At 40.8% G+C, this 16,578-nt stretch overlaps 1 protein-coding gene and 2 pseudogenes across 3 annotated transcripts in view; all 3 read right to left on the bottom strand.

Moving 5' to 3' along the window:
- Window positions 1-16,578, bottom strand: part of TMEM150C (transmembrane protein 150C) — an 81,636-nt gene that overhangs the window by 3,157 nt on the left and 61,901 nt on the right. For all 3 annotated transcript variants that reach the window (XM_055297188.2, XM_055297189.2, XM_063610331.1), the window contains exons 4-7: window positions 16,507-16,539; window positions 16,339-16,406; window positions 10,023-10,150; window positions 4,048-4,225 (exon numbers count right to left, since the gene is read on the bottom strand). In XM_055297188.2, the coding sequence (XP_055153163.1) occupies window positions 4,048-4,225; window positions 10,023-10,150; window positions 16,339-16,406; window positions 16,507-16,539 (407 nt within the window). The remainder of the gene's footprint in view (window positions 1-4,047; window positions 4,226-10,022; window positions 10,151-16,338; window positions 16,407-16,506; window positions 16,540-16,578) is intronic.
- LOC129491917 (large ribosomal subunit protein eL8-like) lies at window positions 4,242-7,193 on the bottom strand (annotated as a pseudogene).
- On the bottom strand, window positions 8,086-9,948 carry LOC129492189 (small ribosomal subunit protein eS6-like; annotated as a pseudogene).

Here is a 16,578-nt window from a genome sequence, read left to right as displayed (position 1 = left end):
TTACATGTTCTATTTGCCCTTAAATACTCTCTTATCCAAATAATTGTCAGTTTGTTTAAAAATAGGGAAACTGAGACCAAACGGGTAAGTAACTTGCCTGAGGTTACACAGGTATTAATTGGCTGAGCGGGGCTCAAACAGGCACTCTAACTCCTGTGCCATGTATTCAATAGCCGTACTCTGTAGCTGCTTATGAAACTGGGAGATTAGGAAAAGGATTACAATTCCAAAGTAATTAGTTGGCCAGAAAAATTAAGCTATTTCAAAAAAAATCACTGCAAATGGTGAGCCGAGACTGGCCACTGCACTCCAGGCTGGGGGACAGAGTGAGACTCCATCTTAAAAAAAAAAAGAAGAAAGCACTGCAAATGACTATGAATTCATAGTTATCGTTATATCTGCAGAAATAATTTTGAACATATCAAATTACTAACTACCGACATGTAAGTTGTGTTTGGCTCTGCAGTGCTACTAACAGTGTCTGAGTGGCTGGCCCGTCTGTCTCTTCTAATTTTCACTATTGTCTTTCAGACAATACTGTATAGACTAGTTTCATTCCTCGTATCATATCATATCTAAACTTGTATGATAAACAGATGAGGCCAGGTGGGGTAGCTCATGCCTGTAATCCCAGTGCTTTGGAATGCTGAGGTGGGAAGATCACTTGAGCCCAGGAGTTTGAGGTTGCAGTGAGCTACGACTGCACCACTGCTCTCTAGCTAGGGTGACGGCAAGGCCTCATCATTAAAAAAAGAAAAACAGATGAGACTCTTATGCCTGGATATATATATGGAGTGTGTGTGTGTGTGTGTGTTGTGTGTATCTGTATCTGTATATACACAACAGAATAAATGGAGGGCGGAGCTGGGAAGAAGGCTAAAAAGTTCATAGCATGCTTTAGTGAAAGGCCAAGTGTCTGAGGAACTAGATGCATTTACTTAGAAAGATCAGAAATGTCTCCTTAGAATTAGTTCTATCTTCTGAAATTAGACCTGAAATTGGGAAATTTTCAGAGAGCAAGAATGTGAAATTACTTCAGCCAAACTTTGCTCTGCTAACTGGGCCTTCATCCATTCACCTGAGAACCAAAGAAAAAAAAAAAGATTGCACGTGTTCAGAAAGAGCATGAATCAGAATCATTTGGTGAAAGCTCAAAGCTTGGGATAGGCCAGGCAAAGTGGCTCACGCCTGTAATCCCAACACTTTGGGAGGCCGAGGAGTGCATATCACTTGAGCCCAGTAGTTCGAGACCAGCCTGGGCAACATGGCAAAACCACGTCTCTATTAAAACTACAAAAATTAGCCGGGTGTTTTGGTGTGTGCCTGTAATCCTAGCTACTCTCGAGGCTGAGATGGCAGGATGGCTTGAACCCAGGAGGCGGAGGTTGCAGTGAGCCAATATCATGCCCCTGCACTCCAGCCTAGGCAACAGAATGAGACCCTGTCTTAAATCACAAAAAACATCTCGGAATGACTTAAATTCTGCACATTCTTCTGAACAAGGGTGCAAAATATTGCCAAAGCAATATTAACTTATTACTTAAATTAATGGAGAAAGCATATCTCCTTATATCTTATATTGGCAGAGTTTTGATCTTTTTGTTCATAAAGTATTTATTAGGTTGCTAGCAAGAACCAAGTTTTTTGGCTTGAACTTAAGTCCTTAAACGTTCTCTATCTAATGTGACTGTAGAACTTTGGAAAATCAGCAAAATGGTGGAACGGGAATTTGTGAATGAAGACAAAATAAATAGTCCAAATACTCCACTAACTAGAGAAGGGGCTCTGAACTGTGTGTTTTCATACTTTATTCTTTCCCTCCTCATCTTAGGGTCTGCTTCTATTCATATTTTAAAGCTACTTTCTCTCTCTCTTTTTTAATTGATATACTTTATTTTTTTCTACCTATTTTTGAACTATTTATTTATTTATTTATTTATATTTCAATAGGATTTTGGGGAGCAGCTGGTGTTTGGTTGCATGAATAAGTTCTTCAGTGATGATTTCTGGGATTTTGGTGCATCCACCACCCAAGCAGTGTATAGTGCACCCAATTTGTAGTCTTTTATCCCTCAGCTCCCTCCCATCCTTTCCCCTGAGTCCCCAAAGTCCACTGCGTCATTCTTATGCCTTTGTGTCCTCACAGCTTAGCTCCCACTTATAAGTGAGACCATAGGATGTTTGGTTTTTCATTCCCGAGTTACTTCACTTAGAATAATGGTCTCCAATTCCAACCAGGTTGCTGCAAATGCCATTGTTTCATTCTAAAGCTACTTTCTCTAAGGTGGGGTCCTGTAGTGGTTAAGAGTGCAAGAGCTGAGCCTGAGTTTAAATCTTGATCCACCACACATTATCTGTGTGATCTTAGGCAAATTAAACTTCTCTGTGATTCACTGTTCTTACATGTTAAGTGAGGATAAAAACAGTTGATACATTTAAAGTACTTAGAATAATGCCTAGCACACTGTCTAAAAATTGGTGATTATTACGACTGAAGATGTGTAATTGCATTTTCTGTACAATCTACCCTTTAGGAACCTTGATTCCTTTCTCTGGTTTCCTGAGGAGGGCCTTACTGGAGTGAACACTTCTTTTATTTTTGCCTTTTATTTTATTTTTTGAGTCAGGGTCTCACTCTGTCACCCAGGCTGGATTGCAGTGGCATGATCACAGCTCACTGCAGCCTCAAATTCCTGGGATCAAGTGATCCTCCCCCCAAGCCTCCCAAGTAGCTTGGACTATAGGTGCACACCACCACACCCTGCTAATTTTTCTAAAACAAATTTTTATAGAGACCAGGTTTTGCTGTCTTGCCCAGGCTGGTCTTGAACTCCTGGGCTTAAGCAATCCTCCTGCCTCAGCGTCCCAAAGTGCTAGGATTACAGCATGAGCCACAGCACCAGGCCTTTATCATTTATTTATTTATTGTTAGAGACAGAGTTGATCTTAGCTCGCTGCAGCCTCAAACTCCTGGGCTCAAGCAAGCCCACCTCAGCCTCCCCAGTAGCTGAGACTACAGGTGCTCGCCACAACACCCAGCTGATTTTTAGATTTTTTTTTTTTTTTTTTTTGTAGAGACAGGGTCTCCCTTTGTTGTCCAGGTGGATCTTGAGCTCCTGGCTTCAAGCGATCCTCCTGCCTCCCCCTCCCAAAGTGTCGAACGCTTCTGATTACTCCACTTCATGGAATGAGTGACTGATCTGATTGGTGGGATGGGAACTGGCAGGCTTCTATTGGGCCACACTACCAGTAGGTGAGGTCACTACACTCCATCCTAAGCTAGACTCTCTTTGGGATCTGTGTGGGGCTAAGCGGAGTGAGGTGCTCTCCTCTGCCTTTCCCTGGTTTCATTGCTTGCTACTGGGTGGTTAAGTTGAATTCCAAGGTGTGAGAGAGGAGACCTGCAGCATTTTCCTTTCCAGGTTTACTAGGATAAAGGCTGATTTCTCCATCCCCATCTGGCTCCTAGCATCTATTCTCAATTGGTTCAAACTCTGAGCGGAGGAAGGGAAATGAATAGCACCCCAAAACCTCAAATATTTGAGGAAAACTACACATGCAGCGTTAATCTAGTGCTTGAATTTGTCTTCCAGAAAAGCTTCATTATTTTCCTGAAAGATATAAATGTATTGGTCCTCTGAAATTCATTTCAGAGCTAATAAATGAAATGAAATAACAGGGCCATTAATAAAGTCACAAATGCATTTTTTAAGCTAGAGGAAAAAAATGACAATTCTGTTTTGGCTATGCGTTCTCTGATTTTCACAAATAGAACTTTTACATCATTAGTGAAAGGAGAATGTATGACACCATTCCTGCAGATTGAAACAATCTGGAGAGGGCAGACCTTGCTTTATTTTTATTTCTCCATCTCCCCTTTGGCATGAAAAATTGGTCTGAGGGTTTTCGTTTTTATACTCATTTACCTTTGCCTTAAGATTCTGAGAAGATCTGGCAGAATATCCTAACCCACTGGGTTCTTCTACAGAGACAACCTACTTGTTTTCATCTGACTGGCAAAAGAAGCTTTTCACATTCAAAGGATACAGAGGACCACACAGAGAGTGATAGATGCTGACAGAATAACCCGTGGAATTCCAACTCTCCGTCCTTCATTCTTGATGTTGACCTTGAGTGTCAGCGCAGCCTGGATCCAGCAGGTCAATGTGCCAAATCCAAAGGTCAAGGAAGTTCCGACGTTATGGATTTCTTCATCATTCGTGAGCTTAGGGATGAATGGATAATGACACATGAAGGCCCATTCAGCAAAGAAGACAGGCAAGTTGAAGAAATATATGAGGGGAAAAGATAGGAAAAGAAATATCCCAATAATGGGATGTAGAAAGATTAGCTCTTTGTTCTATTCTCAAATGGTTTGAACTCTGAGGGGATGAAGGAAATAAATAATACCCCCAACCCTTAAAAACATTTGTGTAGAAAAAGTAAAAGAAAACAGCAGGAGAGTTACAGAAAAAGAAATGTTTCTACAAGCATACACCCCAAACTTTTCCAGGATAAGAAAATTAGACCAGGGATTTGGACATGATTTTTGGTTGTTGTTGTTGTTTGTTTGTTTGTTTGTTTTGAGACAGCGTCTTTACTCTGTCTCCCAGGCTGAAATACAGTGGCATGATCACGGATCCCTGGCTCAAAGCGATCCTCCCACCTCAGCCTCTGGAGTAGCTGGGACCACAGGTGCATGCCACCATGCCTGGCTGATTTTTTTGTTTTGAAGGAAAATTTGTATTACTTTGTTTTTTTATGTACAGAAAACTCAACAGTGTACATTTAACCCAGCTTGGTGGCAAGTTCTTTAGCCTTTGCCTTTTTGAGCTTAGCAATGTGAGCCACAGACTTGGGACCCAGGACATGGCCTCCCCAGTGACGGCGGATCTCATTGCATCTGTTGCTGTAATTGGTCCTGATAGCTTCCACCAGCTTAGCCAAAGCTCCTTTGTCTTTCAGGTTAACCTGTATGAAGACGACAGTGGTGCAGGTCTTCCTGTGGACTAGACGTCCCAGTCTTGCCTTCCTCTTGATAATGCAGCAAGAGACTCCCATTTTACGACACAGGGCAGGCAGGAAGACAACTGTTGCTTGATGGGATCCACATCGTGTGCAATCACCACCAGCTGAGCCTTTTTGCTTTCCACCAAGGTGGTGACAGTGTTAACTCCTGCTCGAAGGGCAGGTGGTCTCTTAGTGGGGACGTCCTCTTTGCAGGCAGCTTTCTTCTCAGCCCTGGCCAACAGCTTCTGCTTCTTCTCTTGCTTTGTCTCTGGTCTGTACCTGTGGGCTAGCTTAAGCAGCTGAGTAGCTGCTTGGCCGTCCAGGGCCTGGGTGAACTGGTTAATTGCAGGAAGCAATTACAGAGGTTAATCGCAGGAAGCACTTACAGAGGTTAATCGCAGCTGCTTATAGAGGATGGCTGTCTGCCGCTGCAACCTGATATAGCGGGGCAATTTCACAAAGCGAGTGAGGTCACTTTTGGGCTGGATGTCCTGTCCGGTGCCAAAATTCTTAGGCCTTTTCTCAAACCAGGGATTCACCACTTTCTTGGCCTCCTGCTTCTTCACGACAGCAGGGGCCAGAGCCACCTTCTTCACTTTGGCCTTCTTTCCTTTCAGCACCTTTGGCAGCAGGAGGAGAGCGCTAATTTTTTATTTTTTTATTTTTATAGAGATGGTGTCTCCCTATGTTGCCCAGACTGGTCATGAACTTCTGAACTCAAGTAATCCTCCTGCCTCAGCCTCCCAAAGTGCTGAGATTACAGGCGTGAGCCATCAATCCTGGCCAATATATATTTACTGATGGAGGACAGCCAATTCTAGGGAAGTCAATATTTAATTGGCACAGACAACTAAAACCCTTTAAGCTCTGTTCTTCACTCTTGCAAAACTGGCCCGTCTATGTAATGTGACTAATTCATTGTTTGTTTGTTTTTTTTGAGACGGAGTGCTCTGTCGCCCAGGCTGGAGTGCAGTGACATGATTTCGGTTCACTGCAATCTCTGCCTCCTGGGTTCAAGCGATTCTCCTCCCTCAGCCTCCCAAAGTGCTGGGATTACAGGCGTGAGCCACCATGGTGCCTGGCCTAAATAATTGGTTTTTGTTGTTGTTGTTGTTGTTTGTTTGTTTGAGACAGTCTTACTCTGTCACCCAGGCTGGAGTGCAGTAGTGCGATCTCCACTCGCTGCAACCTCAGACTCTTGGGTTCAAGCAATTCTCATGTCTCAGCCTCCCAAGTAGCTGGGATTACAGGCATATGCCGCCATGCCCAGCTAATTTTTGTATTTTAGTGGAAACGGGCTTCACCATGTTGACCACGCTGATCTCAAACTCCCAACCTCAGATGATCCACCTGCCTCGGCCTCCCAAAGTGTTGGGATTACAGGCGTGAGCCACCACACCCAGCCCTAATTCATTGTTAATGAGAATTTTTTTTAGTTTTATTTTCCCATAGTAATAAGAAAAACTGTCACCTATGAGCTTTTGCCACATATAGAGACCCACAGTAGGACAACGGTATTTGAAGATTCATACTCAAGGCTTTTATAGAGGACTCCCGTTTAGGTTATTGCCATTGGCGGTTATAGATGTAAACTCCCCAAATCATTACCCACTGATATTTAAAAAATATACCCATCACTTTTTTATATTTTCATGTGTATATATACATATATACACATGTAAATATATTTTTTTTCAGATTATCACCATTAGATCATAATTTTTTCAGTCAATCATACTTCACCAAGACTATCCATTTCTCCAAAAAAAAAAAAAAAAACAAAGTCTATCCACGTCTTCACCAAACCTAGCGTATATGTTTGTATATATATATATATATATATGTATTTGAGGTGGGGTCTTGCTCTGTTGCCCAGGCTAGAGTATGGTGGTATGATAAAAGTTCACTATGTATTTACATATTTTTTAAAAATTTTCTTCCTTTTCCTTTTCTTCAACATATATTTTTTAATTGCACATATAAGAAAGTAAAATCTATTGTTGAAGACATAGCTTTTAAACCCATTGTGAAAGTATTATTTTTTTGAATTGCTATTGCCTTCAGCTGTTTTGCTGTTTGACATTGTTCATAAGGGTTGCATCAAAACAATATTACTTTCCTTTTACAATTTTTTCTATTGTATTTGGCTGTAGGATTTTTACCTCTTTTTTGGAAGAAGCCATGTTTTCTCTCACAGTTCAAAAGATATATTTTCAAAATTACTTAAAATAATGATACCTGAAATCAAATTTTGCTTTTAGAAAATTGGTTTTCCATGTTATATAAATCTATTAATTTATTATTTTTAATCTTTAAAAAAAGATAATATAGTTACATAGTTAAACTTAAAAAAATTATAATGAGGGATAGATTGAAAAGTCTGTCTCCCATCCCATATACTAGCCACCTGGTTTCTCCATGGGAAACTAATTTGTCATTTCTCATGTATTCTGTTATATTCCAGCAAACGTTCTTCATAAGTAGTGTCAACATTCATGGTCTTGAGTATTTGTGATTCACCAAAGCCACCCAATCTTGGGGATTTTTCTAGGACTTTTGTAAAGAACAAAATGTGTTCTTAGTAACTCATCAAAGCCCTGGTCAAGAGAAACAATAGTGATTGAGCACTTTACAGCATGCCTGTACCCTCAGCACAGGCCAGCAGGTGGGGGAAAGACTCCCACCAAAATTTCAGTTAACATGCCCCATGCCTTACATTTTGGATCTTAACAGGATAAACTCTCAAATATTCTCCTGGTAATCACTGCCTCAGCCAATATAATCCAAGAATGCAGCTTTCTGGTTGCCTAGCTGGATATAGATGGGAGATAGAATAGTTAGAGGAATTGGTGGGATTGCCCATTTACAACTCACCAAGCAAAAAATACTTACTGGGTTGCTACTATGTGCCAGGGGAAGTCTTTGGGAATGAGTGACCCTGGTTTAATGAATCAGCAGTGCTGAGGGTAGGACAAGAAATGGCCTTAGAAAATCCACTACTATTTTCATTACGAACATTACTAAATGAACAATAGAATGCTGACGGTCTTGAATGCCTATGTCATTTGGGGTTTCATTCAATAGACAGGGGGAAGAGTGTCAGGATCAGTGTTTGCCCTCAAGGAGGAAGTTTCTAGCTGTAGTAGAAATAGCATAGGTTGGAGGTTGGTGGGGAGGGAGGGAAATCAGTCAACCACTGTCATAGTACAGAGGTTTCCTTGTCTATTTTACAAATAAAGTCATTCTTGTCAAGAGTTGGGTAATCGTACTGGCAAGGAAAATTATGCTTAAAGGTTGTGACCTTGGGCTTCTGAATTTCTAGGAAGAAGAGTTAGGAGTAGTATATCTTTATACAAGTCATAAGTGTTCTGGAGAAATTCTGGGCTTTCAAATTTGACTTCCACATAAATTTGCTAATCTGAAAAGCATCCTTTTATCCAGTAAGGATGTTTGGTGTTTAGTTATAGAAAGCTAATGATCCTATTGGTTTGCTAGAAAGGTACATTAGGATCCAATTTGTTATGAAAAAAAGTATAAACCACTTGGAAATCCTCTGTAGAAAATATACAGCTGTTCTAGTAGCTGCTTTTCTCAGTAGCCACACTGTATTTCATAGGCATATTTAACACCCTCGCACGTTTAAGAGAACTCAGGAAGACCAGGCTGAGAGACTAGAAAGGTCGAACTCCGGAGAAACTGTGCATATTAGGAACCAATGTTCCTAATTTTTTTTTTTTTTTGTGTGTGAGTCTCATCTTATTTGTTACTCAAAAAATCTTTTTCCTGACTAGATTCAGACTTAGAAGCAGAAGCTCGCAGAGAGGAAAGTCTGCGTCTCTTCACAACTTGTTCCTTGCGCTTCTCTTTAGCCTCCTTCATTCTCTGGGCCGAAAGTTTAGCATATTCTGCAGCCTCTTCCCTATTTTTCTTAGTACACTGCTTCTTCAGAGCAATAGGCTGCCGTTTGTGCTGCAGGACACGTGGAGTAACAAGACGCCGAATCTTGGGTGCTTTGGTCCTAGGTTTCTTACCTTCTTTGTTTAAGGGCTTTCTTACAACATACTGGCAGACATCATCTTCTTTAGAGACACTGAAAAGTTTGACCAGGCGCGGTGGCTCAGGCCTGTAATCCCAGCAACTTGGGAGGCTGAGGCGGGCAGGTCGCGAGGTTAGGAGATCAAGACCATCCTGGCTAACATTGTGAAACCCCGTCTCTACTAAAAATACAAAAATTTAGCTGGGCGTGGTGGCATGCCCCGTGGTCCCAGCTACTCAGGAGGCTGAGGCAGGAGAATTACTTGAACCCAGGAGGCGGAGGTTGCAGTAAGCTGAGATCTCGCCACTGCACTCCAGCCTGGGCGACAGAGCGAGACTCCGTCTCAAAAAAGAAAAGAAAAGAAAATTCTGCGGATTCTGCTAGCTCTTTTAGGCCTCAGGTGACGAGGCACCCTAGTATCAGTCAGTCCAGGTATAGCCTTCTCTCTTTTTTTCACAATAACAAAGTTGAGAACGCTCAGATTGGCATCCACAATGCAACCATGAACTAATTTTCTCTTTCTTTCTCCAGCTTTCCTTGGTCTGTAACAGGAATGTAACAGGCAGGCGGGCATGGCCATGGGTCAGGATACTCTGCTTGTTGTTTCCACCCACAAACAAGAAACCTTGTTTGTTGTTCCCACCACTGATTCGGACCACATAACCCTTCCATTCTTCACCCAGAGCATAAGGAGCAACTTCTGTGGCCATATGCTTCTCATAAAAAGTACGAAGTTTGCGTTCATCTTCCACTTTAATGAGTTTCTGGCAGCCAGTGGCTAGGAAGGAAACGTTCAGCTTCATCTTGAAGCAGCTGAACGCCTCCGAGTTGCCATGGAAAAGAGTCCTAGTTTTTAAAAAAAGTTTGTGCAGAATTATATGGGCCATATGGTGATTATACCTCAATAGCTTTGATAGTCTCAGAAGTGAAGGTCTTACCAGTGTCAGAGGGAGGTGAAAAAGGCCAAATCAAGTACCTGAAAATTACCAAGTAAGGTCATTCCGAAGGAAGCCAGACACAGAGCCACCAATCCACTAATATTCAGCCACGGGTTTAAAACCTTCGGTTTCAGTTGTATGAAGCGCAGAACAGCTACCACAAGGGCTAGGAACAAAGCAAAGTCTTAAAATGAAAGAAATTAAATCACACACCTAGACTGTGAGGCAGAATTCTATTATTATTATTTTTTTATGCTGCACCATTTTCTTAGGTAAGAGGCAGAATTCTAAAGCCGCAATGTGCAAAATTCAACTTTTCACCACAGCACATTTTACATCTCTGGAATGATCCACAATTTTTCAAAGAAACTTTCCATGCAATGCTTATGATTATTTAGATGTTTTATTATACTCAATCTGGGGAAAGCAGAGAGGCAGAGAGGACTCGAGGCAACAGGGCTGTATGTTACTTGGGTGAGGCAAGGATGATAGGACTATGAATAGTGTTGTTCTCAGAGTTTTCAAAAACAAGGTCAGCACAGGACAGACTGGCTTAGGAGAGCACTGCAGAGGCTTGGCACACAACAAATAAGATGGGATAAAGACAGACCGACTCAGTCATCCTTTAGCTTAGAATAGTGTGGAAAATAATGATAGGGCAGGAACATAATGGGAAGAAGAGAAGGTTACCGCATCTAGACAAAACTGCTGGTGCCAGTGCCATAAACCATTCCTGAGAAGAAAGATAATGGAAAGTGTACAAGTTCCTTTATTACTGGTTTTACTCTCACTTCCCTTCGATTCTACTTGGAGGTGTTCACTGTCAAACAACAAAGATAGTTAATCCAAATTAAAGAAGTGACAATATTCACACTTAGGAAATCTGTATTTTAACATAGCAGATTGAGGGATTTGGTATGTACTAAAAATCGTACCTAGTATACCAAGAAAACTCAATTCCTGAAAATAATATTAATTACTCATTTTAAAAGTCCACTCTATCTTTTGAAGCAAATTGGTATCTGAGAATTTGAAGAGAGAATGAGGGAAGTTACTTAGATTTCAAATCTGACTTCTAATAGTAACCTTGGGATAGTCCATACTCAAGGCCCTAATCTAAGGATGACCTTTTTTTGCCTAGTGCAGAGATATTTTCATATTTATACAAAGAGTTGGGAGAGGTTAGTCTATAAATGATGAAAAATCACTTTCAATTAATGTAAATTATATCTACATGTAAGGAAACAAACTTACTACTAAGATAATTTATCTTGACGTTAAGGTTCAGCAGGAAAGACAATTAGAAATTCAAGAATTACCCTATTTATACAGCAATTAAGTTGGTAATTATTTGCTAAAGGTTTTACTTTGATTACAGGCCATTATTAGTAGCCATTAATAAAGAAAATCTATCCATAAATTTGCATTTCCCAAGTATGTTAAATTTCATAGTGTAACCCTATGGCTTTAAGCTCGATAAGTTGACTTTTAGTTCTAAATACTTCTGATCAAAGAGTGGTATAAAACTTGATTAATATTTGGATTTTAGAAACAAAATAGAGATAAATCATGATTTACAAAAGTCTCAAATTGTTCAGCCCTGACATATCTTTTAGTATATGCTTCAGCTAGTACCACCTATTGATCGGAAAATTAATACACTATACCTGAATTGATAGTAGTTTCTCAAACTATTGGTTTGAGGGACCTAGGTAGGAGTTATATCCGAAGTCTTTAACAATGACACTAACTATCCTAGAGGATGAAAAATAGGCACAATGTCTTATTAATTTTAGGATAGGAATAGGAGGAGGAAGTAGGGGAGAGGAGTAATTCAACACACGGCACTCCATCACAAAGTGATCATCAGCTAAAGAGCCATTAGATTAAGCCTAGAGACTCAACACAGGCACCATAGGATATCCTTCTAAGAAGTTGTGTATGGCTGTTAGGACATAATAACAAGACACTAAGATAGCACACTTAATTTTTTTTTTTTTTTTTGAGACGGAGTCTTACTCTGTCGCCCAGGCTGGAGTGCAGTGGCATAATCTCAGCTCCTTGCAACGTCCGCCTCCTGGGTTCAAGCGATTCTCCTGCCTCAGCCTCCCAAGTAGCTGGGACTACCACGCCCAGCTTATTTTTGTATTTTCAGTAGAGACAGGATTTCACCATATTGGTCAGGCTGGTCTTGAACTCCTGACCTCAGGTGATCTGCCCGCCTCGGCCTCCCAAAGTGCTGGGATTATAGGCATGAGCCTATAATATAGACGGAGTCTCTCTCTGTTGCCAGGCTGGAGTGCAGTGGTGCAATCTTGGCTCACTGCAACCTCCGCCTCCTAGGTTCAAGCAATTCTCCCGCCTCAGCCTCCTGAGCAGCTGGGACTACAGGTGCACGCCACCATGCCCAGCTAATGTTTTTGTACTTTTGGTAGAGATGGGGTTTCACCATGTTGGCCAGGATGGTGTCTATCTACTGACCTTGTGATCTGCCTGCCTTGGCCTCCCAAAGCGCTGGGATTACAGGTGTGAGCCACTGCGCCTGGCCGGCTAATTTTTTTTTTTTTTTAAATGACCACTGAAAAGTATTACTCTGAGAACTCTCTGCTGGTCATTTTGTGGGATAGGATGGTGCTGAGACTTGATCTAAGCCCTAAATCCAGTTCCTGAAATGGCTCTTCATGTTGACCCACCCAAACAGTTTGTTCCTTTATGCCCAGGAGAACAGAGTTGATGGCTGCTCTCTATTTCTGTCCAGTAAACACAGGACATGCAACATCTCCTGGTCCCTGCGTTGCTAGCTGTCCTATTTGAAATATGAATGGTAAGTCATCTTTTCATGAACAAATGATGAAATTCAGCAGGAAACAGAAACCTATCTGAAGACAGAGATTTAACCCAACACTCCTCGCTTCCAGAATTGCATTCTAAACACCACACTTTGCCCTTTTTTAACCTCTTAACTCCATTATTAATCAGATCAGGGGAAGCATACTTTGCTTTTAAAATAGATTCTAGCTGAATTTTTAGAATGATGGCTCTAATAAAGATTCTGCCCCTATAACAGTTTTACTAACACTTAGGTATGAATGGAGGCAGATTTGGACTGTTATGAAGTCCATTTTCAACCAAGTAGTGATTTAATTATACCTTCTTGAAAAAGACTTACAGGCCATTTCAAAGCCATCTTTATATACACTAACTTTTACCACATTCATGTTCCGATCAATAGATATATTTTTTTGTTTCACTAAAATTTTTAGATTTCACTAACAGTTTCAGAAAAGATTTTAAAAACTCATCCTTCTGTGGTTTTTGGTATTTGGAACAGTCCTTTGCTATACAGGTGTCCCCTACTTAATTTTCCTGTCTATTTTTAAAAGAGCACAAATAGAATAATGGCTGATTTTTCTAATTACATTTTAAGTTCTGAGTCTGACTGGGTTTTTAAAGTTCAAAACTCAAATAACATCTCTTCCTTGCAGTTCTAAACTGGTACCTGCCAAATTTTTGCTTTGTTTTGTTTCACTCTTTATGCACCAATGATTCCTATTTATGACTGCGGTAGAACACAACTGTCAATATGTTTTGCCTGAAGGAGGAAGAGTGGCTGCTATTAGGTGACTGAAATCATTCAGCTATTAGCTTTATCCTCACAACCTCCTCAGGGCAGAAAATTATATTCCTTTGAAGAAATTTGTCTTAGGTCTTTTTCTCTCCCACCCCGTGGAAAGAAATGCAGTTTCAAGACAAAAAGCATAACTAATTCTCTAAAGAAAATAATTGAGCATTCAATCTTTGATTAGTCTGTCAAAAAAGATAAAATATCTTTGCTAATTTTAATACATGCTACACTGACTCATTTTTAGATTGCAAATTATAATCTATACGGCTGCCGAAAAGCAGTGACTGATAGGCGGTGTGGGTTATTTCTTAAAGTCAGTTATGTAGACTAAAATAATAGTCTGAAGTCTAACAAGGGCAGGCCTGGGGAGATGAAGGTATCCACAGTTTAGAGGAGGAATCATTAGTAAACTGATTCTTTTTCACTCTCAGAGTTGATAAATAAATACTTGTTGGTTTGTTCCCATTGAACACTAATCTTAATCAATTTTATGTCTACCAGATGGCACTAAAAATGAGGAAAGATAATACAGAATAAACACTGGATGTTGTAATACCTTAGAGCAAGAGCTAGCAAAAGCTTAATTGCCTCTTGGTGGAGCAGGAAGGACTGGAGAATAAGATGATGACAAATGTCATCTGGAAGAGGGGATCTTGCTTTCATTGCTTTGTTTTTGGAAATGGTTTTGTAATTAGTCAATCATAAGCCTTACAACTGGATAAACTTGTGAGCTATACAAACTGGGTTTTTAAAAATTATACACTTACAGACTACTGGGAAATATCAATTTGTCTTAAGCATACAAAGGAAACAATATGTGGCTTCCAATGTGCTCACTGGTTTGTTTAAAGCCCAGTGGAGGACAGACAGCTGGTGACAGCTTTTTTATATTCCAGGCTTGAGTATCACGCTTAAATGAGGTAGTATTTGCAAAGCACTTAGCACTGTTCCTGGAATAGAAATGATGGCTATTAATTATTGCTGTTGCCCCCTGTGGGATGATCATACGAATAGATGGCAGCCTGCAGGCCTACGTGCTATAATGGCAGAGGGGCCAGGAAAGGTCCCTGACCCTGCCATTCAAGGTTCACTCTTGGGGATTTGTGCTCTGTTAAATGCAAATGTTCCTTAGCAGCTATTTATGTCTTGGGATGAATAAGTTTATTAGGTCTTTTCAGAAGAATGGTGTCAAGAGTAGAAAAAAGGAGCACGTATAAAGCTCCTGGCAGCTCTGAGGCTGAAAGCAGTGACAACCAAACCTGACTGCCCAGGACTGGCCCTGGTGCCCACGGGTGCACCAGATACTACAGGTGCCATCCTTCTTGATACTTGTGAATATCTGGGATGTGAAAGTCCTGACTGCCAGGGGCATAAAGAGGAGAGCTTTTTTAAAGACTCGGCAACCCCAGCATCAGGGTATATTTAACTATCTCCTTAGTGGTAGAGTAGCAGCCCAGGCCTTCCGGACACCTCCTGCTTTGGCAAATGGGATATGCTTTGGGGGTGGCTGGGGAGGGCTTTGACAGAAAGGTGGTTAGCTCCAGGGAAGAATCTTGCTAACTGCACAGAAGCTCCCCAGTGTACTTCTTTTTGAAGCTTCAGGTTCAAGAGAGGCCTGATTGGCCTGATGGGAAACATTCTCCATGTTTCTCATGTTCTGGGCTTTCTGAACCAGCTAAGTTTCTGCCTGTATTGCGTGTTGGACCACCTATCTCCCTTGATTTTCCACTGACTTCTAAAGGTCTTCCCATTCTTACAGCAAATATTTAAAAAGAATACATTAAGAGTGAGTAGGAATTTTGGGGGGTGGAGGTAAAATAACAGGTTACTTCTTTGGGGGACGTGTCCCACAAAGGTTGAATATTCCCTCAGTAATAATACCACTTCTTACTTGGAGTGAAAGTCTCACCATCAAAAGAACCACTTCCAGAACACCATTGTGGGAAGGGTGGGCTGTCTCTGGTCCTTCCTAACAGCATGCTGACAGTGACAGCTAGTTGACTCTTGGAGAGACACTGGGAAAGCCTGGCATTGAGGAGATTGTATGCAAGGTAGATTCGAAAAAGGATAGAGTGCATGGCTGGTTCCCACCATCTCTGGAGGATTACACAGGGTCATGGATGCACTCACAGAGCGATAGAATATTACAGGAGGGTCTTGGGCCCCAAAGAAAAAGTGAGGAACTGGGGCTAGATATGAGTACTAAAGGTTTCTTCTTCTTCTTTTTAAGCTTACTTCTCTATTTGCCAGCTTACTGTGTCTATAGGCACAGGAGAGAGTGTAATCCTAATGCTAATGTTGACCTTTAGGTTTAAAGACAGTATCTACACACATCAACAAATATCACAAAGCCCATGCATTTTTTTCACCTTTGCTAGTGAAGGAATAAATAAAGCATTCTTTTCAAAGCAAATGTATTATACAATATTACATTCTCATGCAGGATTTTATATCATGAAATATATTATTTTACACAGCAAAATAGATCAAGTCAAGAGTATCTGAAATGATAAAGATGGTAAAGGGAAGAGAAAATGTAAGGACAGCAGGGTGAACATAAATGGATGTACAAGAGAAAAAGACTTAAGACAAAGAGCTGGCCTCAGCGTATTGACGTGGTATGAAACTAAATGATCAAATAAGCCCCCCATTGTTTTGATAAAGGTTTGGGAGAATTTAAAATAAAAAATGTACCAAAGCACATAAAGCATTCTTTACCCTCTTCTTACCTAGGAAGGCTGCCATGTTCATAACTTGACTAAACACACAGCTTGCAGGAGGATCATCACCTGCAATGCTTGAAAAAGATGAAATGTTTTATAGTTACTATATCAAAATCTATAATCCTCCTAACTTTTCCTATGGTCCCACAGGGCAGAAGAGAATTGCTGGGTTACCTTATATACGGTGCATGCTTCACACCAGGTTTCCTGGATAACAAAAAAAAACACAGAAGCTCAGGTTAAAGC

This window comes from Symphalangus syndactylus, chromosome 10 (genome assembly GCF_028878055.3).
Source record: "Symphalangus syndactylus isolate Jambi chromosome 10, NHGRI_mSymSyn1-v2.1_pri, whole genome shotgun sequence".
In the NCBI taxonomy this organism is placed as follows: domain Eukaryota; kingdom Metazoa; phylum Chordata; class Mammalia; order Primates; family Hylobatidae; genus Symphalangus; species Symphalangus syndactylus.
This window is presented reverse-complemented; position numbering and strand designations above follow the sequence as displayed.